Source organism: Pteropus medius, unplaced genomic scaffold (assembly GCF_902729225.1).
Source record: "Pteropus medius unplaced genomic scaffold, Ma_sr-lr_union100, whole genome shotgun sequence".
Classification (NCBI taxonomy): Eukaryota; Metazoa; Chordata; class Mammalia; order Chiroptera; family Pteropodidae; genus Pteropus; species Pteropus medius.
In genome coordinates this window covers 293,853-318,404 of record NW_024343579.1, presented here as the reverse complement: position 1 = coordinate 318,404, position 24,552 = coordinate 293,853, and the positions used below count along the sequence as shown (strand labels likewise).

Genomic DNA, 24,552 nt, shown 5'->3' with positions numbered 1-24,552 from the left:
CAACCCCCTTTCCACCTGGCAAATGTTCAAACCCCTCAAAATGTTCTCTGTATCTGTGAGTCTGTTTCTGTTGGGTTTGTTTGTTTATTTTGTTCCTTAGATTCCACATGTAAGTGAAATCATCTGGCACTTGTCTTTCTCTGTCTGGCTTATTCCATTCAACACAATACCCTCTAGGTCTATCCATATTGTCGCAAATAGCAAGATTTCATTCTTTTTCAATGGCTGAGTAACATTCCATTGTATATATGTACCACCTCTTCTTTATCCATTTATCCACTGATGGACACCCAGGTTGCCTCCATATCTTGACTATTGTAAACAATACTGCAACATGAACATAGGGATTCTCATGTCCCTTTGAAGTAGTGTTTTTGGTTTCTTCAGATAAATACCCAGAAGTGGGATAACTGGGTCCTTCTTTGTCTCTTGTTATAGCCTTTGTTTTAAAGTCTATTTTGTCTGCTGTAAGTATTCCTACCCCAACTTTTTTTTTCTCTTTTCATGAAAAATGTTTTTCCATCCCTTTACTTTCAGTCTGTGTGTCTTTCGATCCGAAGTGAGTCTCTCATAGGCAGCATATGTAAGGGTCTTGTTTTCTTATACAGTTAGCCACCCTGTCTTTTGATTGGAGCATTTACTTCTTTTTCATGTGAAGTAATTGTTGATACATATGTAGTTATTGCCATTTTATTATTCATGTTTTTGATACATTTTTTTTCCTCTTCTTAAAGAAGTCCCTCCAACATTTCCTGTAATACTGGTTTGGTTTGGTGGCGATGAACTCCTTTAGCTTTTTCTTGTCTGGGAAGCTCTTTATCTATCCTTCGATTCTAAATGATAGCTTTGCTAGGCGGAATAATCTCGGTTGCAGGTGATACAGATTGTCTGAACGTGGAGTGTCCTATCCATATTTTTATGTCCCTCGGGACTTTGTATTTTCATCCCCCGAATCCTGAGTGTTGCCATGTGTCAGCACTGGGGGGACATGGAGATTGAGAAGAGGTGGTCTCTGCCACCATACAAGGAGCCTCCAGGCCGGCGGGGGCGCCCAGGAGCATAAGCCAATGATTACAATGCTTGGGGAAAAATGCGATAATAGAGGTGTGAATTGAGTGCATCAGATTTTTTAAAGATCTATTATGTAGAACATTATTTCATACAGAATTAGATTAAAATTCTATCACGTAGGACTTTTTACATTATGTCATGTAAACCTAAAAGAATGTACTTTGCCCCTTAAAAGTTAAAGTCTTTTTCAGTCGTATGGCCCCGTTGGTATACAAACTTTTCCTGGGCTTCTAGAGCCTTCATAACACTACTGGCACCCAAAAGCATATACAGCCCCTCCCTATAACGAGCTGCTCACCTAGAAGAAGGCAGAGTTAGTGTGCTCTTTAAAGCAAAAGCCACCGACCCTTGCTATGACAAAAGCTCAGCAGAGTTCATGGAAAAACCAATGCTTGCATTTGACAAGCTAGCGATAAGCAAATTTGGTACTTTTATTTAATGTGAGGAAATTGCTCATGCCAAAAGCAGAAGTATAAATTAGTCACATTAGAAACCTGAGTGGGACCTTCAGCTGCTGGTAAGCCTCATGGCATACTTGGGCAATCACTGCATCCGTGTAGCTGTCAACCAGGGTAGCACCGGGCAAGTTCACATTTTGTACGGTGGCAACTAAAAGATGAGAACAAGGGCAAACAGATATTAACAGGCTGACCTGTGTGCTATTCGAATCATTTATGATAGAAAAGTTCAAGGGATTATGAATATGAAAATCATACAAAACCTAAACTACTTCCATACCTAGCTGATTGCCTCTCTTCTGTTCTGTGCTGAGCTGGCATACTCTCTACTTCATAATTAATCTCTCAAGTGAAAAGTCGAGATGTAGTAGTTAAAGTCACTTGACTTTAAATTTCATTTCTTGTTATTTTGTCTTTTCGTATGCTATCGAAAGTAGACTCTTTTCTTCTATTATAGCCTCTAAATGGGGTCTGTTTGTTTGTAGGTCAATGACTTCTATATATTTCGTACCTATTACCAAACCGAATTATCTTTTTATTTCTAATAGTTTTTCTCTCTGCTCTCTCAAGTTTTCTAATCAGACAACCCTTGTCATCAGCAAAAGTGATTGTTTCACTTCTGATTGCTTTTTCCAATTTAATTGTACTTGCTGCTACAATGACAAACCGATTCTAATAGTCACATGCCAACAGGGAGGTTTTAAAAATAGTCAAGATAGTTTTGGAGGAGAATATCGAGGAACAGCTTGCCCCGTATATGTCAAGATTTATTTGCAACGGAATAACGCTCAGAAACGAACCCTGTAGCTGCGGAGACTTGGTAGGCTAAGAATGTAGCATCGTAACGCATAGGGAGATGGACTGGATGGTAAATGGCACTGCCATGGTGAATCACACTTAACACGTCCAGACCTGCTCCTCCTTTCATCTTTCATTTCTCGGCAACTCCATCCTCGCCTCTCTGGCCAAGCGACCTTAGAGTCATCCTTGACCCCCTTTCTCTCTCACTCCCCACATCCAGTCTGCCAGGGGAGCATGTTGGGCTCCGGCTTAAAACCTGTACAGCCTCCAAACACTTCTCACCAGTCCCTGCCACTACCCTGGGCCAGGCCACCTGCCCTCGGCCATGTGTTGCTGGACTCCCTGATTTCTACCCTTTCTTTTTTCTTGTCTGTTCTCAACACAGCACCCAGAGTGGTCCTTGTAAAACATACACCAGATCCCACCGCTGTTCTAACTCAGAGCAGTCACCTCACCCCGAGCCAGAGCCCAACTCTTTCCGGTGGCCTCTGACGCCTTATGCGACCCCCCAACCCATTCCTTACCTCTTTGACTGCCCGGCCTCACCAACAGCTCTTTCTCACACACTTTGCTTCAGCCACACCGGGCTCCGTGCTGGTCCTCAGAGGCTCAAATATCCACATGGCTCCTTCCCTCCCTCCTTCAACCCTTCGTCCAGGACTCACCTCCTCAGTGCAGCTCCCCAGACTACACTGATTGGAGGGTAACCAGCATCCCACCCATCCCCATCCCTCTTACCCCGCTCCACTTCTTTCCCATAATAGTCATCACCTTTCAACCTTCTATGTAACTCAGGATTGCTGCATTCATTGTTCGTCTGTCTCCCCCTGCTGGAAGGCAAATGCCATGAAAACGGAGATTTGGGTCCCCTTTGTTCACTGATGGATCCTGAGCGCCTAGAACAGTGTCTGGACCTCAGTGGAATGCATAAAGGCAAAAATGGGCGGAAGATATAAAAGGCAGTGCACAGACCTTACTGGGCATCAGGCGATGTACCAAACATTCCTGTTCGAATGCCATATATGCAGTTCCAAGAAACCTCACATTCTGCAAAGTCACAATAAAGAGAACAGGGCTTACAGGAAGAATAGGATTAGGAGACCTCTCCAGTCCTGTGGACCTTTGTGACCAGAGCTTTAATGAAAGCAACAACCCCAGTAGAAATGCGGGCCCAGTTACGTGTCTGCTGCATTTGCACTTGGCCTCCATTGATCACTCCTTGGCAACCTGAAGTGGCCCCCAAAAGACATGCCCACTTGGCCCCTGTGAGTGTGACCTTATTTCACCAAAGGGTCTTTACAGATGTAATTAAGGATGTCAAGATGAGATCTTCCTGGATTTAGAGTGGCCCTAAATCCAATGACAGGTGTCCCTAGAAGAGAGAACAGAGGAGGATTTGAGACACAGGCACATGTAGGGGAGAAGGCTATATGAAAACAGAAGTAATTGGAGTGATGCCGCCAGAAGCCAAGGAAGCCTAGAGTCACCAGAAGCTGCAAGAGGCGAGGAGGGATTGTCCCCTAGAGCGTCCAGGGGGAGCATAGCCCTGCTGACAGCCCGATTTCCGGCAGAAGTGTGAGAAGAATAAGTTTCTATTTTAAGCCATCAAGTGTGTGTTAATTCGTTACAGCAGCTACGGGAAACTAATACTCAGTCTTAAACCCCAGGCCTCATGCTCCCTCCTCTGAGATCCAGACTGTTCTCCTCAGTGTTGACAGTCTGATCTAGGATGTAGCCCACTTCATGAGTGCATCGACTTCACAGCTTTCTTTTCGGTGCTCACAGCTTCGGCAGATAGCTTAACACATTGGAAAGCAGGACAGTTCTGGAAGGCACTAGCGCTAAAGGAAGACACTTCTGTAAACTTTTGGCTTTTTTCTTAAAGTCTTAAGATTTGTGCACATTAATGTGTAATTTCTGTCTCGGGACCAAAGTCTTAAAAATCGACATGCTGGGGAGAATCACATTCTGTTCCAGCCTGACTTCTCCTTTTATTCTGCCTTCAATGCACTATCAATCACAGCAATCGGCATTGTAGCAAAACAGACTGTATTGACTGGCTTCGCTCTCACGACTTGCAAGGTCCGTGCCATTTTTAGTACCATTTGACAGACAGGGAAGCGAAGGCGCCCAGAAGGTTAAGTCTCACAGCTGGTAGGAGGCAGACCCAAGATTCACACCGACGCCAGCGGGCGGCCGAGCTGCTACGGTCAGCCGTGCATTATTATGGGCAATAGCACATGAAAAGACGTGCTAGAGCGGAGCTATGCAGTCAGAAACTACCATGTAACTGTCCTCACATTGGCCAAAAAAAAAAAATCCTCTTTTATTCTCAAGTTCTGGTGAGGATATGGAGCAATAGGAACTGCGAGACCCACTAGCAGGCACATGAGGTCGCATCACCACCTCAGAGAGCAATGGGGCACCACCTAGTGAAGTTGAAGAGATGATACTGTCCTCTCCAGCAGTTCAACCTCTGGGCAGATTCGTTCGATAAACATTTGTATATATGCATGACGAGATATGTCCAAGGATAGTAGAGCATTGCGTGTACCAGTGGGGAGTGCTGGAAGTCACCGATTGTTCATCAGTGTGGGAATGGATAGATAAACTGGTTTACTTATTTAGTGCAACCCAACAAGAATCGAATTCAGAAACGACGTCAGGTTAGAACGTCAATTGATAACTAAAGAACACCACCACCACTGATGTAAACTTTCCCCAAATAGAAAATAATAGTGTGTTTTCTTTCTGGATGCTCACCTATGGGAACAGTGTCGCAAATCTGCACAGGAAGGAAGGCTACCAGCCAACTTGAGAGGAGGTGTTGCCTCTGGGAGGAAAAGGGTAGTGGGCCTGGGGACAGGCGATACAGGAGACAGGAGTTGCGTCTAGGCTGAGAGACTTTAAAAAGATGGTGACACATGTGGGAGGAAATGTGTACATTAGTTCATTCTTGGTGGCATTTTCTTATTCTTTGTCCCTTTCTGTATTTTTAAATATGCAGTACTAGAGGAGAGTACTTATGAATGGTAAAGCTCAGTGAGAAGGCTTATTTAGAAAGCAGGAGCTGCAGCGGATGTGTGGTGCCGGTGAGTCTTTGTGACGTGGCCCGTGCCAAGTGCTAACTCAGGTGTGTGCTTCTCTCTAGCAGCCGAATCCAGTGGAGCAGCGTTACGTGGAGCTCTTGGCCCTGCGCGATGAATACATTAAGCGGCTGGAGGAGTTGCAGCTCGCCAACTCTGCCAAGCTTTCTGATCCCTCGACTTCACCTTCCAGCCCTTCCCAAATGCTGCCCCACGTGCAGACTCACTTCTGAGAGGGAGCTCTGAATAAAAGAAATGGCTGACTTGCATTTGGGGCCTCTGTACAAAGTAGATTAAAATATTTGCCTCCATGTAGAACTTGAACTAACATAATCTTAAACTCTTGAATATGTGCCTTCTAGAATACATATTACAAGAAAACTACAGTGTCGAAATGGCAATCAGAAGAAAGGAGCCCAGGCGGGGTTTGCAAAAATCCTGACAGCTTTCAGAAGCAGTGTTTGAAAAAATATAAAGTTTAAATTTAATTTGCCTCTTTAGAAATGCTGTGTATATAATATGCAATTTGTGGGCTTAATTGGAACAACATTATTTTAAAGTAAAGGGGAAGAAAGGTTTCTGAAATGGATTTTCCTCAGGTTGCTTGTAAGCGTTGCTTCAGATGATCTAAAATGAACCCGGATGTGACGTGTTAACTGCCAAAACCAAATTGAGCTCGGCTTCCGAGGCGTTATCCAAAAGCAAGGTGTCTCAATAATTGCCAAATTTTATACCATCATAAGTGGTGATTTAAGGAGAAATAGCTGTGTAGATGAGTTTTTCATTACTTTGAAATTTTGGAATATGAAGTGTTTTCCCCTAATTTTCAAGAAAAGCATATTTTTATATTAAAAAAAAAACCTGATGGGGCCCAGTTAAATATGATTTGATTTTTTTTTTAACTTTGCCAGTTCTATTTTCTAAGTTTTTCCATGAGCTTGCCTAAGATTCTGACCTGTTTTCAGGTTGTGGGAAACCCTTATATAACACTGTGTGAGGATGTCAGATGCGTTATGCTGCTGAGGTGAATGTTTTCACATACATCGCTCTAGTCAAACCAGCTTATCTGCCAAAGCGTAGGGTTAACCATCATGGATGTTTGAGCTGTTACTAGAGCATCATTTTTAGAAATAAAAGCCACAGATGTACATTTATTGAGCGTATTCTTGAAAGTATTCTGTTTATTAATCTCAGTTCAAATGGTGTTGGGTGCCCCTCCCCCCAAGCGTGCATAAAAACTGGTTCCACAAATTTTTACTTGAAGTATCTGGCAGTTTGCTTTTTCAGGTTTTTTTTTTTCCTTTAGATTTAAATGAAATTTCAAATGCAGTTCTATTTGCTACCTGAACTAATTCATTTAGTAAATATATTTGTAAAAGTTAAGGCTAGAGTTAAAATAATTAATGTGTTTTACAATGATCTGTAAAGGACTATTTATAGCTAACATGGTTTTGTTTTCAATGAATTAAGAGATATTAAATATATCTTTGTAAATTATTTTATGTAATAGTTTAATTGGTCTACCAAATAAGACATCTCAAAAATAGTAGTATAATGTATAAATTTTGTATGTATAAGAAATTTTATTAGATTCTTTTGCTTTTTGTAAACGCTGTAAATATTTCATAAATTAAAGTATGTATTAAAAGAAAAAAAAAAAAAAAAAAAAAAAAGCTAATGCTAATAGTTTAAAGGATTTTGTGAAATTCATGAAACATTTTTCATGGCAATAATGACTAAAGACCTGCTGTAATAAATATATTAACTCAACATAGTACTCTATTTTCAGGGATGTAACTGTTTATGTGTCTTAAATGTGCATGGTGTCATCTTCTCTTCTTTTCCTAGCTTGACTGGCTCTTTCTCTTACTAGCAGCCTCGTAGGGCTCTCCCCAAATACCAGCAAGAATGGACACTCAAGTACATTAACAATGCAGATTTTAAAAAGAGTCACAACTGTCTTTATTAAAGTAAGGACAGCTTTCACGAACCGTGCTGGGGGTGCAGAGACACGAGACTTCAGACTCTGGATGGACAACACAGCAGTTGATAATTAAGGGAGACTAAGACATTGGTTGAAATAAGGCATACTCGATGTCTCTTTAGGTACGAATTTTAAAAATTCTTCAAATAGTACTGCCAATTGGAAATTACATTGTCGTGTACATCCAAAGAATGCTAAATAGTTATAGCAAGAAACTAAAATTAACCATTATTTTAGAATCCAAATAGGACTCTTAAAAGATTAAGTATATCTTTTAAAACTGTGAGTATATGAAAAGCTTTGCGAGACCTTGGACATTGCTGTGTTTGATCCGCACTGTGACCTCATGGGCTATATGGTACTCTAGTGACCCTGTTTTTCAGCTGAAGAGAAGGTCGTTGCTCCGGGGCTTCACCAACATGCTCAAAGTCCCACAGCAGCAAAACAAATGTACACAAGGATTAAACGGAACGCCGCCTCTCTTAGGTTCCCGCTGAATACCTTAGCTCTTCCTTCTGGAATGAAATAGAACAATCTCTCTTCCTGGGGTAGCCCTTCAAATAATTTGGAATCATACATGCTTTTGATAATATAACAGCCTTTCTAAATACAGTCGAAGCACTCTCATCTATTTTCGATAATGCAACAAAGCTTATCTTTATGCTTTTTTGGAAGGAATAATACAAGTTTCAAAATAAAATGACTAGTAGCTCATCACCTGCAGCCCTCTCTACAGAATGCAGATTTGTGGTTTAGGTCATTCAGGCAGCTCTTGTGGCATTTGGGGGCATTAGGCAAAAGCAGGACCACGTAAAAAGAAAGTTCTTAAAATACGGGAATTTCATTAGAGTCTACACACTCAGGACTGGAGGATGTAGCTATTGGCGGTCACGAAAGCAAAAGCAGGGGATACCCCAAGGAAATAAGAAATGTATGCAGCATGTGGCCCACCAATAAGAATGAGGATTAACACATTCGCAGAAAAATCTTACATGGTGGTTGTAGATTGCATTTGAATTTTTCCAGTTCACGGAATCACAAAAAGCATGATGCTGGCATACCAGTATTTGAAATAACAGTTTAATGCTCCAACATGTATTGAGAGATTTCCAACTTAGTTAAGGAATTATTAGTAAAGTTTTTAAAACATATTTGGAAGATGAAAAGTCAGTAAAAAAATCATTTCCTTATGAGGCTCAGATTTAGGTATAGATTATTCCTTATATGCAAGAATATGTCCTTTAAAAGCAAAGGCAATAATGTATTTAAACCACAGAGGGTAGCTAAAGGCTTAGACATGACCATTAAGGCCTAACAGTTCATTTTTCTAGTAGCTTTGGAGAATGTGGCTTATTCGTATACAGTGGTTAATACTCATGTGCTTCTCAAATCGACTGCATTTCATAGTGCATCGCACATAAATTACAAAAGAAAGTTGATCATTTCGAGAGCTTTAAATCACAAACCTGTATTCGAAATAACCCTAGTTGGGACACGTGGAGACGTGGATTTCTCTCTGGACTCTGAACTACTAGGATGGAAGATGTGAGGCCTGGGAGGAGGCCTGTGTCCATCTGTTCAGCAAGGGTATGGACTGTATGTTCTCGAAGTTTCCTTACACCTTAAACACAGCCTTTCTCAGAAATGCATTTTAATCACTTGTGCACATAATAGTGTTTATGGCACAAGATGGCATTTGCCTCATGTTTTAGTTTTTTGTTTCTGCTGTAAGAAATCGCCACAAACAGCGGTGATTTATTATAACACATTTAGTATCTTATAGTTCTGGAGGTTGGAAGATGACCAAGAGATAGGCAGAAGCCAGTCACGGAGCTCCTTAGGGGCCACGTTAAAAAACTTAGATTATCTTCCCTATGCTCCAGGAGCCGATGAAGGGTTTGGGGCATGGGAGGGACATGATAAAATGTGAATCGCTCTGGCAGCCATTTGGAGGGTAGATTGCAAGGTGACGGGACTGGGGAAAGGCCAGTTCGAGGTTCTTGTACTGAGCAGATATGAGAGAGCCTGGAGTACAGATGAGTAGAGATGCAGATTGAAAAATAATCAGTAGGACTTCGTGACTGATTTTGGTTAGGGCAAGTGGGTGGCAAGTGGTAGCATTTCTAGAAGCAGGGCATATCGGTGGAAGAACAAGTGGGGGTGGGTGCTGAAGCCAGTTTGGGACCCACTGAATGTAAAGAGGACAGGCATCCAAGATGTGCTACGGCCTGAAGCTCACACAAAAAAGTCAAGGATAGAAACGCAAACCGTGGAGCGGATGGCGTTGCCCGTGCAAGTGAGTGAAGAAAAGTGACGAGGCCTAACTCCAGATTTTAAGGGGCAGATTGAGGGAGAGGAGACCTGGAATGAGATGGAGAAGGAAGGCCTGAGAAATATAGATGCAAACGGTTGTATTACGAGAGGTAACAGAAAAGATCATTTCGAAGAGCAAGCGCCTAGCCTGAGAGAGCTGGTAAATTCAGGATGAAAAAGTGTCCAATCAATTTGGACAGTAGGGAGTCCCTGGGGAACACATGTGAGAGTTATTTCATTGACGCAGAAGCCAAATAACAGTGAGTTAAAAGTCACTGGCCTAAATTGTAGCTCAAGCAGCTACGGGAAACACAAGCCCAGTTTGAGAAACTCTGATTTCGGCCCCAAGCCTGCTCTAGCACCACTAAGCAGCAAGGAAGTGCTATGGCTCGTGTTCCAGATCATAGGGCAGGATGCCACGTCACAATGAAGAGAGGAAAAAGAAACTGAAGAGGCATAGCCCCGCCTCCTGCTGCCATTCAGTCAATAAATATCCGTAGAGCTCTGTCAGCTTAAATGTAAATGTCGCTCAATTATGGAAGTTTTCCCCAACGCCCCTCCTCTCCATATTGTCTTTGGTCCCACTGTCCTAAGATCCCCTGGTACTCTATCTGTCCTCTATCATTCCACTTGCTGTACTTTGTTGAGATTGTGTGTTGGATGTTTTTCTTCCTTATTACTCTATAAGCTGTGTGAGGGCAGGGACCATTTCAGTCTTGTTCTTGGCCGTAGTGCCCAACAGGGTGCCCGGAACATGGTAGGTACACAGTAGATATTTATTTGAATGCATGAATGACTGAATGAATGAAAGGTAAACAAATGTGCACTGCTTTTTCTAAAGGATCGACTATAAAGAAAGGAGGGAGATTAGATAATAGCTATTGGGAGAGAAGACCAGGAGAATGGGCTTTTCGGAGAGACTTAAGCGTGATCATATATGGAGAGGAGGGAGCCAGTGGTAAGTGAGCGATTCATGATAGAGGAGGAGGCTATTGCCTGACAGAACAAGGCCCCAGAGTGGGCATGAGCCCAGGGATACAGGCGGGGAGGGGATTGGACGTGAACTTTCCTCTTCAGCAATAGAGAAGAGAAGGGTGGATGCAGATGAAACGTATTATGGAGGGATGTGGTAGCAAAATAATGGCTCCCCAAAGATGTCTACATCCTAGTCTCCAGAACCTGGGAATATGTGAGGTTACATAGCAAAGGGCAATTAAGCTTGCAGACAGAAGTAAGGGTGCTAATCGGGTGACACTGATATGGGGAGATCATCCTGGATTGATAATGGGATCGCAAGGGTCCTTAAAAGCAGAAGACGGGAGCAGAAGAAGAATCAGTGGCAGAGCAATGCCATGTGACAAGGACTCGCCTTGCTGGCTTTAAAGATGGAAGAAGGGGCCATGGGCCTAGGAATGTGGCAGCCTCCAGAAGCTAGAAAAGGCAAGGAAATGGATTCTCCCCCAAAGCCTCCAGAAGGAACACAGCCGTACTGACATCCTTGATATCAGCCCAGTGAGAACTGTGTCAGACTCCTGACCTACAGAATGTAAGAAAATAACTTGATGTCGTTTAAGCCACTAAGTTTGTGGTGATGTGTTACAGCAGCAACAGGAAGCTTAATGCAATGGGGCTAGAGAATTTGAGGGAGTGCATGCCTGATTAACTCAATTTTCTTACACATACCCCTCTGGGACTGTAAGGCATTTTGAATTGGCTGTGAGCAGAGGAGGGAGAAGAAGATGAAAACACTCCTGAGAAGTGGTGATTAACAGCTGGCTCTCTGGTGTATAGTTCAAATTCACATCACCTCGGCAATTCAAAACCCCTCAGGCAGCAGTCCTGTAGCGCCCCCAGGTGGTTGGTAGAAACAAATGCAAACGCTCTCTAGAGGAACAAACCTTTATTCTAGGCCTCTAAGATTTCTCATGAAGAATTTTCCAAAGACAATGAACTGCTCACAGTAAGAAACAGTAAAGACAGAAAGCCTTCAGCGAAAGCCAATTGAAACAACAGACATCAGGAGAGGACTTAAGACTTCAGATTATTCAGATTATCAGATACAAGCAGGGGTACGCTGACTTGACTCATACGGGCTCAAAAGAGCCAGTGGTGAGCATCTCTCTCCAACTCCGTGTTCAGTGATATCAAGATGGTAGTTTGAAATTGGCCGGGGTGGGACTTTATACACTGCAAAAACCGGCAAATGCTATAGACCAGGGCTTTTTTTTTTTTTTCTTCAGAGAGGTAATAATTAAAACTTTACCGGCACACCGCGGGATGCAGGTTGTAAAATTATCATGCATGTTATCTTTAAAGAAATAAAATTGAGAAGGCCTTGGGTTTAGCAATGAGGTTTTAGATACAACACCAAAAGCATAACCCATGAAAGAAAGAAATGAACGAGATAGACCACATGAAAATTTAAAACTGTGAAACACTGTTAAGAGAAGGAAAAGATAAGGCAGAGACTGGGAGACAATCTTTGGAAAACACATCCGATGAAGGACTGTTGTTCAAAATATACAAAGAACTCAAAATTCAACAATAAGAAAAAAAAAACGCCAATTAAAAAGTGGGCAAAAGATGTGAACAGAACACCAAGGAAGATATTCGGATGGCAATTAAGCATGTGAAAAGATGTTTAATATCATATATCATTAGGAAATAGCAAATTAAAACGAGACAGCACTACATACCTATTAGAATGGCTAAAATCCAGAACACTGACAACACCAAACACTAGCAAGGGTTGGAGCAACAGGAACTCTTATTCATTGCTGGTGGAAATGCAAGACGGTATAGCCACTTAGGAAGACAGTTTGGCAGTCCCCAAAACTAAACATACTCATCATAACACCCAGCAAAAGTGCTCTTTGGTATTTTCCCAAAGGAGTTAAAAATGTACATCCACACTAGAATCGACACATGGATGTTTATAGCAGCTTTATTCATACTGTCTACAACTTGGAAGCAAGTAAGATGTCCTTCAGTAGGCGAATGGATAAATAACCTGTGGTCCATTCAGACAATGGAATAGTATTCAGCGCTAAAAAGAAATGAGCTATGAAGCCATGAAAAGACATGGAGGGACCTTAAATGCATGTTACCAAGTGAAAAGAGCCAATCTGACATGGCTACACACTGTAGGATCCTAATTATATGTCTTTCTGGAAAAGGTAAAACTATGGAGACGGTAAAAAGATCAGTAGTTGCCAGGGGTTGTGGGGAGGGAGGGACGAATAGGTATAGCACGGAGGAGTTTTAGGGCAGTGAAAATCCTCTACGGTACTATAATGATGGATACATGCCGTTATACATTTGTTAAAACCCACAGAATGCACATCACACAGAACGAACACTACTATAAAGGATGGATTTTACTTAATAATGTGTCACTATTGGCTCATCTGATGCAACGAGTGTCTTATGCTGATGCAAGATGTCGATAATAAGGGAAACTGAGAGAGGGTGGGCTGTGAGGGAGCATATAAGAACTTTGTATTTTCCACTCAGTTTTGCTATAAACCTAAAACAGCTCCAAGAAAAATAAAGTCTATTAACTTTTTAAAAAGTCATCCCAGGTAATTTTGTGCAGCTGGTCCAGCACCAAGTGTTTAGAAACTACTTTTTTAGGCAATAACTGCATGTCGGTCAAATCGCGTCCTTAGATAGATGACATTGAAATGATTCATCACTGGCTGTGGAGTCAGCTTCCTTTGGAACACCGTGTTGTTGTATTGATTGAGACTTTGGACAACAGTTTGCTGAAAATGCAGGGCTCTCTTTCTTTCCCTCTGCTTTCTTTCACCTGTAGGAGCAGTGCCTGACGAGATCTTGTAGGGGTAATTCAATCGTCAAGCGGGATGCGGATTGGAAACAGGAAGACGTCTGAGTACCACGGTGTGTCTCCCGACCCGGCAAGTCCTTGAGTCTCTGTACCAGTTTCCCATTGACTGCCTCTCAGCTCCGAATCCCCTCTTCTTTAACTGCTCTGTGATAATGGTGGTGGGCTCTGTAAATATTTCTCCCTTACCAATGAGCACAACGTTAATCGTTGTCTGCAGAGTGCTGGAGAGGTACTGGAGGAGAAAGGGGTTTCTCTTCCACGTCTGGTGTGCCTCGCTTGCTAACCTTCTGCAGAGCAAAGCTTTCCCTAGGGCTTGGCTCCTGAGCAGGCAGTGTCTTCTATGGCTGGGCTGCTAAGTACGTGAAATATGTCTTTTAAGTTCTGTATTCTGATGCTTTGACATCTGGCGCCCGTCCCAGGGTTAGCCAATTCCTAGAGATAGTAACGAACTCGCCTGTGAGATGCTTTACAAACGCAAACCAATCCAGAACCCTTATCCCCAATTACCTCCTTTATGCGCTGTCACACAGTCCCCCTGCTCTAATCACCCCAGGGCCAGGTACCAGGCAGTTAGGGACAGCACTTATGTCCCAGAGCCTCTTGAAATTGCTCAAACTAGCTAATCGCAGACTTGTTTGCCAGGCCTGCCTCACACATCCTTTCCCTCAGAAACCACAATAAAAGCTCTTTCCCATAGTTGCCTCCCCTCCCTCTGCCTTATGACTGACACTGGTGCTTTTCAGTGTGGCTCCCAGTGGTGTGGCATGTCCTCTCCTCTTGGAATCTGTGAGTAGCAGTTGCCTCTTTACTTACTAGTCAAACTCTTGTCACTTTAATCCCATTCACATTCTTCCTATTAAAATTTCCCTGTTCAAATGACTGTGTGTTTTCTGTCTTCTGATTGGACCCTGACTGAAACAGTCTACTAGGTCCCATAACCGTTTTTAACCATCTTCGGGGAATGTTTGAGAGGGAGAAACTGTGGTTTTTGCCGGTGCTTTGCAATAGAGACCAAGCATTGATCTCCAGAATGTCATGCAAAGCAATAAGGACCTGAACTAAAGTGTAGAACTTGAATTAGAAACATTCTCAAACTGATTGCAGTCCATTATAAGACAATTCACATCTCCACCACACCTGATTCACTGAAGGTCGAGTCACGGAATGCTGTTATACAGTCTGTCTTCGTAAGTGGCCAGCGCCCTGTGTCCTAGAAGTGAGTTTGAGCAGTTTAGAGGATTATTAGCATCATGAGAAAAAACTTACAGTCTGCAGCTTTAAGTTTCACTTCTTTATATCCAAAACTCAAATCGTTAAAAAAAAAAAAAGAAAAGAAAAAGAATTTTAGGCAACTTACACAAATTCAAACAGGATAAAAATAAACGAGTTAATCAAGGAAACTAGAAGACAAAAGTAGGAATAATAGATGAGGTCATTAGAATTCATGCTTCAAGATCCTATACACTTACCAGAAGCATGCCACATATTTGTCTTTGAAGTTTTCAGCAAAGCACAGATGACATGATTGGTTTCATAATTCACGGTGTCCCTAAGATAAAAATTAAATCAGTTGTTCTAAGGACAACTATTTCTGGTACTCAAATGAAAGTGGCTTTTCACGATTGTTCAGGGTCTTGTGAAGCTTGGACCTAATCCACTGGATATGCCGAGGTTCTATTTCTACCCTGTTGAAAACAAGTCATCTATGTATGGCCACTAGGTCTAGTACAATACGTGCTACATATCGAGCACTCGAGGCTAAAGTGAATGAATGTATGAATTTCTGCCTAATTCTATTAAAAAGAAAAATGCCACAGTGATAAGATCCTTATAAAATAATATTACTACGGCACTGGCAAGAAATTCAAAGAGATCTTGGCTCTAAAGTCCAGTGTTCTCCCCAGTAACACATTGACATTTGTCTTAGGTTAGGGTCCTTAGAAGGAGAGACTAAGGCAGGGATGTGTGGACACCTGATGACGTAGCACAGAAGAGCTCTCAGAGAGGGCAGGGGAAGGGGCTGATCAAGGACATGATGGCAGCTGGGCTTTGGCTTCAGCCCGACCCCACGAGGAGATCTGGAGTGGGAATTGTACCTCACCAGTTGTTTCATTTGAGGCAAGGAGGCAGACTTCTGTTTTCCTGTGTCGCTCATTAGCTGTGAGCTGCCCTTGGGGGTGGAGGGAGCTGGTGTGTGTAATCTTCTAGGAAAGAAGGCTCCTTTACCTGAGAGCAGTCCTCCAAAGAAGGGGGTGCCTGGGAGCCATTAGCAGCCAACACTCCTAGCGGCTGGGGGATGGGGACAAAGCAGACGAAATGGATCCACTCAGAGCCCCAACAGTCCACGTCAACATTAAAACTACTTCATCTATGCTGGCAAGAGAGAGACAAGTTTTTATTGTTGATTAAATAACAGCCTGCATTTCATCGTGCTTACAACATACCGGACACTATTCTAAGTATACATATGAAATGAATTGCTACAATAAGCGTATGATTAGCTGTATTATTATTATCATCCCTTTTTGCAGAGGAGGAAACCTAGCACGGAGAAGTCACTTGCCCAAAGTGACCCAGATGCTCGGTAGTGGAGCCGGTTTTGACCCAAACCACTGTGTTCTGGTGTCCTCTACTCTGCTGCCTCGCCCAAAGGACTTGGAATGCTGTCAAAGTAAATGGTTTAGAATATTTTCTCACCCCTAAATAAGCCTATCTCCACTCCTCAATGTTTGCTGTCTGAAATTTCAGCACTTAATTACACCAAGTCCATTATCCATGCTATTTCAGAGTTGGGAAGAGAAATAGATAATCCCTATATGATAGCTGATATTTTAACTTATATTTGAATAGGGCTATCTTTAGCATTCGGAAAAGTCATAATGCTCAAAATAGATTGTTAACACCCTCCACTGAAGGCCTTGCAAAGCAGTCCAGCTTTGTCGCTGAGCCGTCCTGATCCCCAGTCTGCCTTACGGCTGGAAAGCATCACTGCTTGAGGCCTAACTGTGCTGGCACCTGGCTGCCATAGGTGGCATAGAAATCACATGCTTTTCTCCTCACTCGGTGGAGCCTCATGGGATAGTGTTCAGAATGAAAAGAATTCCCCCAAATTCTGCACATTGAATGAGACTTTCTCTGGAAGCCAGAAGCTGATGTATAAAGTCTGTACTGGCAACCATGCTACTCCACTAGATGGGGGTTCCCTGTGGGTTTTGTTTTTGTTTTCATTTCATCGGTCCATGCGATGTAGAAGTCTGGGACTAACTGATTTGAACTCAATGTCTTCCTTTCTTTCCCTCCGTGATGGTTAATTATATGTATCGACTTGACTGGGCCATGGGATGTCCAGATATCTGGTTAACCATTATTTCTGGGTGTATCTGTGAGGATCTTTGGAAGAGATTAGGATTTGAATCGGTGAACCAGTAGACTGAGTGAAACAGATGGCCCTTCCCAATGTGGGGGAGCCTCATCCAATCCACTGAAGGCCTGAGTAGAACAAAACAGTGGAGGAAGGTGGAATTCTCTTCCTGCCTCCCTGTTCAGCTGAGACATTCATTTTCTGCCCTTGGTGCTCCTGGTTCTCAGGCCTTCTGACCTGTACTGGAATCTACACTATCGGCTTCCCAGCTATCGGACCTTCAAAATATGGTACCGGCTTTCCTGGGCCTCCAGCTTGCAGACGGCAGATCATGGGACTTCTTGGCCTCCATAATCAAGTGAGTTAATTCGTCATGATAAATCTTATTACAATCATGCTCTGCATAACGATGTTCTGGTCAGTGACAGATCACATGTTCGAAAGTGGTCGTATAAGATCATAATGGAGCTGAAAAATTTCTATTGCCTAGTGACATCATAGCCGTTGTGACATCATAGCACAAAGCATTACTCACGTGTTTGTGGTGATGCTTGTGTAAACAAACCTACTGCACTGCCAGTTGTATAAAAGTATAGCACATAAAATTATGTACTGTACATAATACTTGATAATAATAAATGACTATGTTACTGGTTTATGTAACATTTACTGTGCTATATGTTTTATCATTATTTTAGCGTGTTCTCTTTCTACTTATAAGAAAAAAAAATTTTGCTGTAAAACAGTATGCCATGTTACACCAGCAGCAACATCATACATCTTGTGTTTACTGCCTCTCTTGATTGCATCATTTTCTCTTCTGTTTGATTTAATCTCGTGTTGTTTTTTACAGTGACATGCTGTACAGGCTTATAGACTAGGAGCAGTAGGCTATACCATATAGCTTGAGTGTGTAGTAGGCTAGACCATCTAGGTTTGTGTAAGTACTCTGATGTTTGCACAAGGACAAAATTGCCTAGCTACGCACTTCTCAGAACGCATCCCCATCATGGAGTGGCTCGTGACTGTATATACATAGAGAGCAAAGTCCAAACTTCTAGTCTAGCGTTGCAGATGCGCCATGTTTTGGCTCTGCTGGCCTCTAGTTGACCTCCTCACTTGTCTTGTCTGACTCCATGCTCCAGCAACAATACATTTCTTAGAGTTTCCTTGCACATAATAAGCTGTTGAACTGACTCCACGCGTTGGTCCATAACTGTTCCTTCTGCCTGGAACAACTTGACTTTTTCACCTGTTCAAAGACTTACTCATACTTTTAGATTCAACTTTGTGTCACCTTTTCTAAGAAGTCTTTCTGACTCTTTTCCCTCATGGATTGGGCTAGGTGTTCCCTCAGCAGTGCGCTCACCCCCAGCTTAGCACTTACCAACCTGTAATGTGATTGTTAATTTGTCTGTCTCCTTCACTTGGCTGTGAACTTCTTAGGCAGGGATATATGTCAGATTCTGTCTATGTCTTGTAAGTCCAGAGTTTGCTTAACTGAATTAAAAGTCTGATAGTATCACAGTGAATTCCATTTTGGCCTAATCCTTCTTGAAGAACATCATACTTAAAATATGTTTCAAAGTTCTCCATTTTCTTTCTAACAAATCTCAAGGCAACTAGGATTCTCGCAGCTCCTTGTAACAAAGTCCTTGACTAAAAGTGGGTATCTTAGTCTGCTCGGGCTGCCATAATAAAATATCACAGACCAGGCGGCTTAAACGACAAACATTTATTTTATTACAGTTCTGGAGACTGGAAAGTCCAAGATCAAGGTTCTGGCAGGGTTTGGTTCCTGGTGAGAGGCCTCCTCTTGGCTTGCAGACAGCTGCCTTCTCACTGTGTCCTCACATGACTTTTCCTCCTGCCTGCTCATGGAGAGTGAAACCAATCTCTCTGGTGTCTCTTCTTATAATAAAAGCATTAATCTCATCATCAGATCAGCACCGGTCATCCCCTCCCCCCACTCGAGGGCTTGATCCCCTCCCAAAGGCCTCATCTGCAAATATCATCCATTGAGGGTTAGGGCTTCAACATATGAATTTGAGGAGGGACACAAAAATTCAATCCATAATAGTGGATTAAAGTTCTGAACTAACAATTTTGGAAAACCAAAATACTGCAGGAAGTAGGTCTCCAGTGTGTCTGGAGATCTTCCTTTCCTTCCTCTCGGCCTTCCTTACCCTGTTACCCTTTCACCACAGGCCGCGGGCTCACCCCCTGTCGTGTATAAGATGGCTGCTGGAGCTCCAGGCATCACATCCTTAAGCTTCAGTTTGAACCTTAAGTTGATAGGGCAGGACGGGTGTGGGATGGGAAGCAGGAACTCCATGTCTCCAGGCCTGCCTTTTATCAGGGTCACAGGTCTGTTGTCCATATCTGGGGCAATCAGAGGCAAAGAGGCTTAGTCACCATTACCAACAAAATCAGGGGTGAGTTGAAAGGGGATGAGAAGTTAGATATGTGAACCCTAGTGAAACGAGCAGGGAAATAAGACTAGTCCAGGAAACAAATGCCCTGAATGCCTTTATCATCAGAGATTGGCTCTATTTTCATAGCAGTGATTTAACCAACAGATGTTAAATGTTAGTCTTAATATAAATCAAGGGCGGAAGTTCCGAAGGCGGCATCAGAACACTTGGTTGCCCTACAGATGGCAGGGAGGTGGGTTTTGTGGGAGGGAGGGAGAAAAGAGGTCGGAATTGCTAAAATGTATGGAATTACCGCTGCTCGAAGATGAGAAGACCAGGGACTCCCAGGGACCTGAGCTTCCCCCACCCCAAAACTTTTCCGGGAAGAATTGAGAGAAAATAAATCATTTGTAATTCTTGAATTTTCCTAAACTTTCTTTAACCCCGTATCTCCAGTCAATCTGGTAGTTTCCCGAGCAAAGCATGTTCTGCATCATCCGTTTGTAGATTTCGACCCCAAGTGGCTTGGGCACCCTGTCCAGGTTGCTCAGGCCGGAAGGCCTCTGTCCCCAGTCCCGGCTGCTCGGGCGAGTGCCCAGGTGGCCTTGGGCGCGTGGAGGACCCAGCGCCAGCCGGAGCCGCCCGCGCCGCGTGCCCCCCACCCCCACGCCCCGAACCTCCCCCACCCCCACCGCGCGCGCGCGGCCTTGTGGGTAACGCGGGGCCGCCAGGTGACAGCTAATGGCGGCGGCCGTCTGAGCCGGCGGGCAGCATATCAGAGCGCAGGAGGCGCGCGGCGGGACCTTGCACGCGCCGCTCCCCTTCCCACTGCAGTTTTCCCCGCGGCAGCGGCGGGCTCCATGGACCGGCCAGCAGCAGCGGCGGCGGCGGCGGCCGGCAGCGAGGGAGCCGGGGGCCCGGGCACGGGGCTGGGGGGCGGCTGGAGGCCCCCTCGGGTTCCCGGGGGTCCGGCCTCCGGCTCCCGGCAGCCCAGCATGGAGACCCTGGACAGGTAAGTGGGGCCTGGCCCGCCGCGGCCTCCCGCGCTCCAACTCCGGAGGGACCCTCGCGAGGCCCGGACTCCCCACCCTGCGCGCCGGGCAGAGGCTGGGATGCGGCGTTCCCCTTCTCGGACCCCACCCGGGTCCCTCCAGAGGTCCCTGAATCCCCTCCCAACATCCCGGGACCCCGCACCTGGCTCACTTCCGCCTCGCGCGCAGGAGCTCCCCGCACCCCTGAGGGGCTTCACAGCTGTCAAACCATTTCCCGTGCCACCTCCTACTGCTCCTTGGAGCCGCCTGGGCTGGTCTTGCTCCGACCACGAATCACTGGGGAGGACATTTCACCTGCGCTCTTCTCATGTAGCGTGACCTTGCCTCGTGTGGTTTGATGACCCACTTCAAGCCGCTGCTGCTTGGGGTCTTTGATGTTCCGGTTGCGAGTGGGAACTGGGGGGCGGAACCCCGCGGGTGTTGGAGCTGGTACAGATGGAGGCGAAGATACCTTGATTCGAAAATCTGGGCTGGAAAACATCCAAACTGCTCCTGATGCAGAACACACAATTGTTTACTTTCAGTTTTTCACACTTGGAAGGAACCGGTTCGTTGTTTCCGTGAACACATAGCCTATTGCCTCTTAACGCAGTTGCAGAACTGACATCCATCCGTTAGAAGCGTAAACTGACCGTGTGCAACTGGGAGGGCCACTGAAACGCCCCGGGACAAGCGACGGGTTATCCCGCATCTGGAATATCCAGCTTTCCCACATCTTGGCTGTTTCGCTGACAGCAGAGTGAGTTAGGCAAGAGAGACTGACTGCTCAGGTTCAGATGTTCATTCTTGCCTGTCTTAGTCACACCAGTGAGTTGAACTTTTGGGAGTTTCCAAAGGCATGGGAACAAGAAGAAACACTCCCTTTGTTTCTACCCCAGTGCATTGACAGTTTGTTTTAATAAGTTAATCACCCGAGTCAGCAGCTTCACTGGAGACTAATCACAGCTAAGACAGTATTTGGAAGGGTCAGGATTTCACTCATTGTGGATACTCTACAACGTCTGAGATCTTGGAGAGTCAGAGGATATTTGCTCTCTGGCTTACCATCTAGTGGAGAAGACAGACCAGCAATTTAATTCGACTGTGATAAGTGCCCGGGTAGGATGAACACGAAGCACTCAGAATGGAGTGTGCATAGGAATTGTCTGAGAAGCTTTTAAAAGAGCTCCAGGTGGCCCCACTCCCGAGGCTTCTGATTCAGGAGGATCAGGGGAAGGCCCAGGAGTCAGTAGTTTCTAAAAAGTTCAGCTGCCTCATTCGTGATCTGCTTCACTGTGGGTACACAGACGTGGGATACTCGATTTGTTGCGGTGGAGCGGGGGGGCGGGCCGTCGGTGAGTATGGACAGCTTCTGAGAAATTGACATTGACCTGGATGTGAAGGTGAATGAAAGTTGTGGGGAGGACGGGGTGGGGAGGGCTCTTGGGGCACGGGGAGTGGAATGTGCAGTCACGTAGGCAGTGCTGGACGTGGGAAACTGCTAAGGGAGGAGACTCACGGGAAGGAAGGCAGGGGCCAGATCTTGAAGGGGCCTCTGTGCCTTCGTGGGAATTAAGCCATTATTCTCTGGGCCAGTTCTTCCAAGAGCAGATCTATATAACCTACCACTGAATCACCTCCAGTGCTTGATTCAAATGCAGATTCTTGGGTTCCACCCTAAATCTAGTTTGTCCACCTCTGGGGTGGAGGCTGGAATTCTGCACTTTTAACAACCACCTGCATGACAAGTAAGGTGGGTCATTCAGGATTTCCGTCAGGGCAGCTGCAGGATGGGACTGACGTTTGAGAATAATTGCTCTGCAGTAAGTAGTATGGCGAATAGACTGGAAGCACGAAGTCTTATTTAGCAGATTAGGGAGATGCTAATCACTCACTCATTTCTTCTGCGACTATGAGTGCCGACTCTGTGTCAGGCACTGTGTTGGGCTCAGGGTATAACAGGGAACAGACACAAGTCCCTGCCTTCGTGGAACATATGTTTGGTGGGAGAAAGACAAAAAAAATAACAAGGGAAATATGTTTTCTGTTAGGCAGTAATAAGCGCTAGGGGAAAAAAGTAAGTTGAGAAAGGGATGGGAGTGGTTGGGATTTTATGTAGGATGGTCAGGGAAAGCCTCACTGAGAAAGGTGACATTCGAGTCACGTCCCCAAAGAGTTCAGGGATCCAGTCATACAGATATCTGGGTGATAGCATTCTGGGCAGAGGCCTGTGCGCCGTGGAGGGGGAGGGAGTACGGGTGAAATGTTCAAAGCAGTGAGGAGACCAGTGTTATTAAGCAGGGAGGGAGCTAGGGAGAGAGCAGTAGGGTCGAGGGGCTGAGTGGTTAGAGAGGCAGGTGGTAGGGAGTCATGGGGAGCCCTTGGGGGTCTCGGAGCAGAGGAGTGACATAATCTGGTGTATTTCAGTAAGATCAGTGAGCTCTCCTGTGGACAACAGACCAAAAGCGGAAGAGGTTGAAGCAGAGAGACTAGCAGGTGGGAGGTTACCGCAGTCATCCAAGTGACACAGGGTGGTGGCTTAGATCAGAGCAGTGGGGTGGAGAAAGGGAGAAGTGGTCAGATTCTGGATATGATTTGAAGAAAACCTGCAGGGTAGAGCCAGTAAGGTTTGGTGAAGATTAGTTGTTCAGTAAGAGAGAAGAATCCAGGACGATCTCAAGGTTTCTGGCTTGTAGGAAGTGGTGTTGCCGAGATGGAGAAGCCTCTAAGTGGAGCAGTTTCGGGAGCTTGACAGGCTCTCAGCGCCAGACATAGCTGTTATGAGATGCCAGTTGTATATCCCAGAGGCAGTTGGTTTATATGAGCCTGGAGTTCAGAGGTGGGGTCTGGGCTGCAGGCCTCAATTTGGGAGTCATCAGCATAGAGATGGGGCTTAAATTCACGAGGCACAACAGAATGACAGGCATCTGGAAAGGGAACTGCAGTAGGAATTGAGCAAGGTGCATTCTCATGATACTTATCAGATAAGGGCAGTGTGACTTGGTGAGCATTCAGACGGGAGAGTGAAGTGGGGGGTGGGCTTCAAGGTCAACCCCAGCTTTCGGACCTGAGGGGCCAGGGTACCTAGCTGTGCTTTTCCCTGATTTAGGATACATGGGGCTGACGCTGCTTTAGACAGTTGAGTTGGCGGGGTCTCTGGGACCGCCTAGTGGAGATGTCTCCTGGCATCATGGACATCCAGGTCCAGAGAGAGAGTCCACGTTGGAGAAACAAAGCTGGGAGCCCCCAGCCTGCACGTGGTTGTTGATACCAGGCACTTGGAGGGAGACTGACAGACTAAAGAGAAGGTGAGGAGAGACATGGCCTCTCTTCTCTGTTCTATCATCATGATAAGCTCTGACTCACACTCAAGACCCTGAGAGTGGAAGCTGGCTCTCCGGGTGTGTTTCAGCCCCACCCCATGGACTGTGGGGCCCTCCCCTCTCTTCTGAATACTGTACTTCTCTTAATGATGGCAAAGCTGTGGTCCTGCAAGAGGATGTGGCTTGCTCAAGGTCACGGAGCTAGCTGGTGACAGAAACAGGACTCTGATCCAGGCCTCCTGCCTACCCGCCTACTATACCACGCTGTTTGTAACTGTGTTGGCCAGGATGCTTCTGGTTGCAGGTGACTAAAAACATAAATCATTCTAGCTTAAGCCGAAAAGGAACTTTCTTGGCACATATCACTGCTGCAGACAGGGAGAAAGATGGTCACAGGCACATTTGGAGCCAGAGTCGCAAACAGTGTTGTCAGCCCGCCCCCATCCCTTGTTTTTTCTTGTCTCGCTCTTTATCTCTGTGTGTTTCTCAAGGTGGTGGGGGTAGGGAGTGGCCTCCAGTGGGGCTGGAGCAGGTTCACACAGCCTAGGGTCTAAGAGAAAACTTAGAATTAACCCAGCCTGCGTCACTCCCTTGCATGTGGGGGCTCCAGGAGGAGCAAGGGGCAAGCCCCCTCCTTCTTCTTTCCCCACAGAAGCCTATGAAGTGGGGAGGGGCTGCCTTTCTCCACAGTAGAGAGAAATGTCCTTATCAGAAAAAGGAGGAAAGAATGCTGGGCAGATGGTGGCAACAGGGTAGCCACGGAGGGTGACCAGACCGGTTAGATTTGCAATCAAGGGTAGGTCCTGGCAGAGAAGAAGGCCACATGACAAGAAAAGTATGTTATGACCGGGTAAAAAAAGGTG

General features: G+C 45.0%; 2 protein-coding genes across 4 annotated transcripts in view; both read left to right on the top strand.

Moving 5' to 3' along the window:
- MTM1 (myotubularin 1) overlaps positions 1-6,913 on the top strand; it is a 90,746-nt gene extending 83,833 nt beyond the window's left edge. The window contains exon 14 of the mRNA XM_039867590.1: positions 5,482-6,913. Within this exon, the coding sequence (XP_039723524.1) occupies positions 5,482-5,649 (168 nt within the window). The 3' untranslated portion in view covers positions 5,650-6,913. The remainder of the gene's footprint in view (positions 1-5,481) is intronic.
- A 13,135-nt stretch (positions 6,914-20,048) lies between these two features.
- MTMR1 (myotubularin related protein 1) overlaps positions 20,049-24,552 on the top strand; it is a 66,291-nt gene continuing 61,787 nt past the window's right edge. The window contains exon 1 of one of the 3 annotated variants that reach the window (XM_039867579.1): positions 20,049-20,347. In XM_039867579.1, coding sequence (XP_039723513.1) covers positions 20,196-20,347 — 152 coding nt within the window. In that variant the 5' untranslated portion in view covers positions 20,049-20,195. The remainder of the gene's footprint in view (positions 20,348-24,552) is intronic. The other 2 variants (XM_039867580.1, XM_039867581.1) reach the window with 2 other exon arrangements.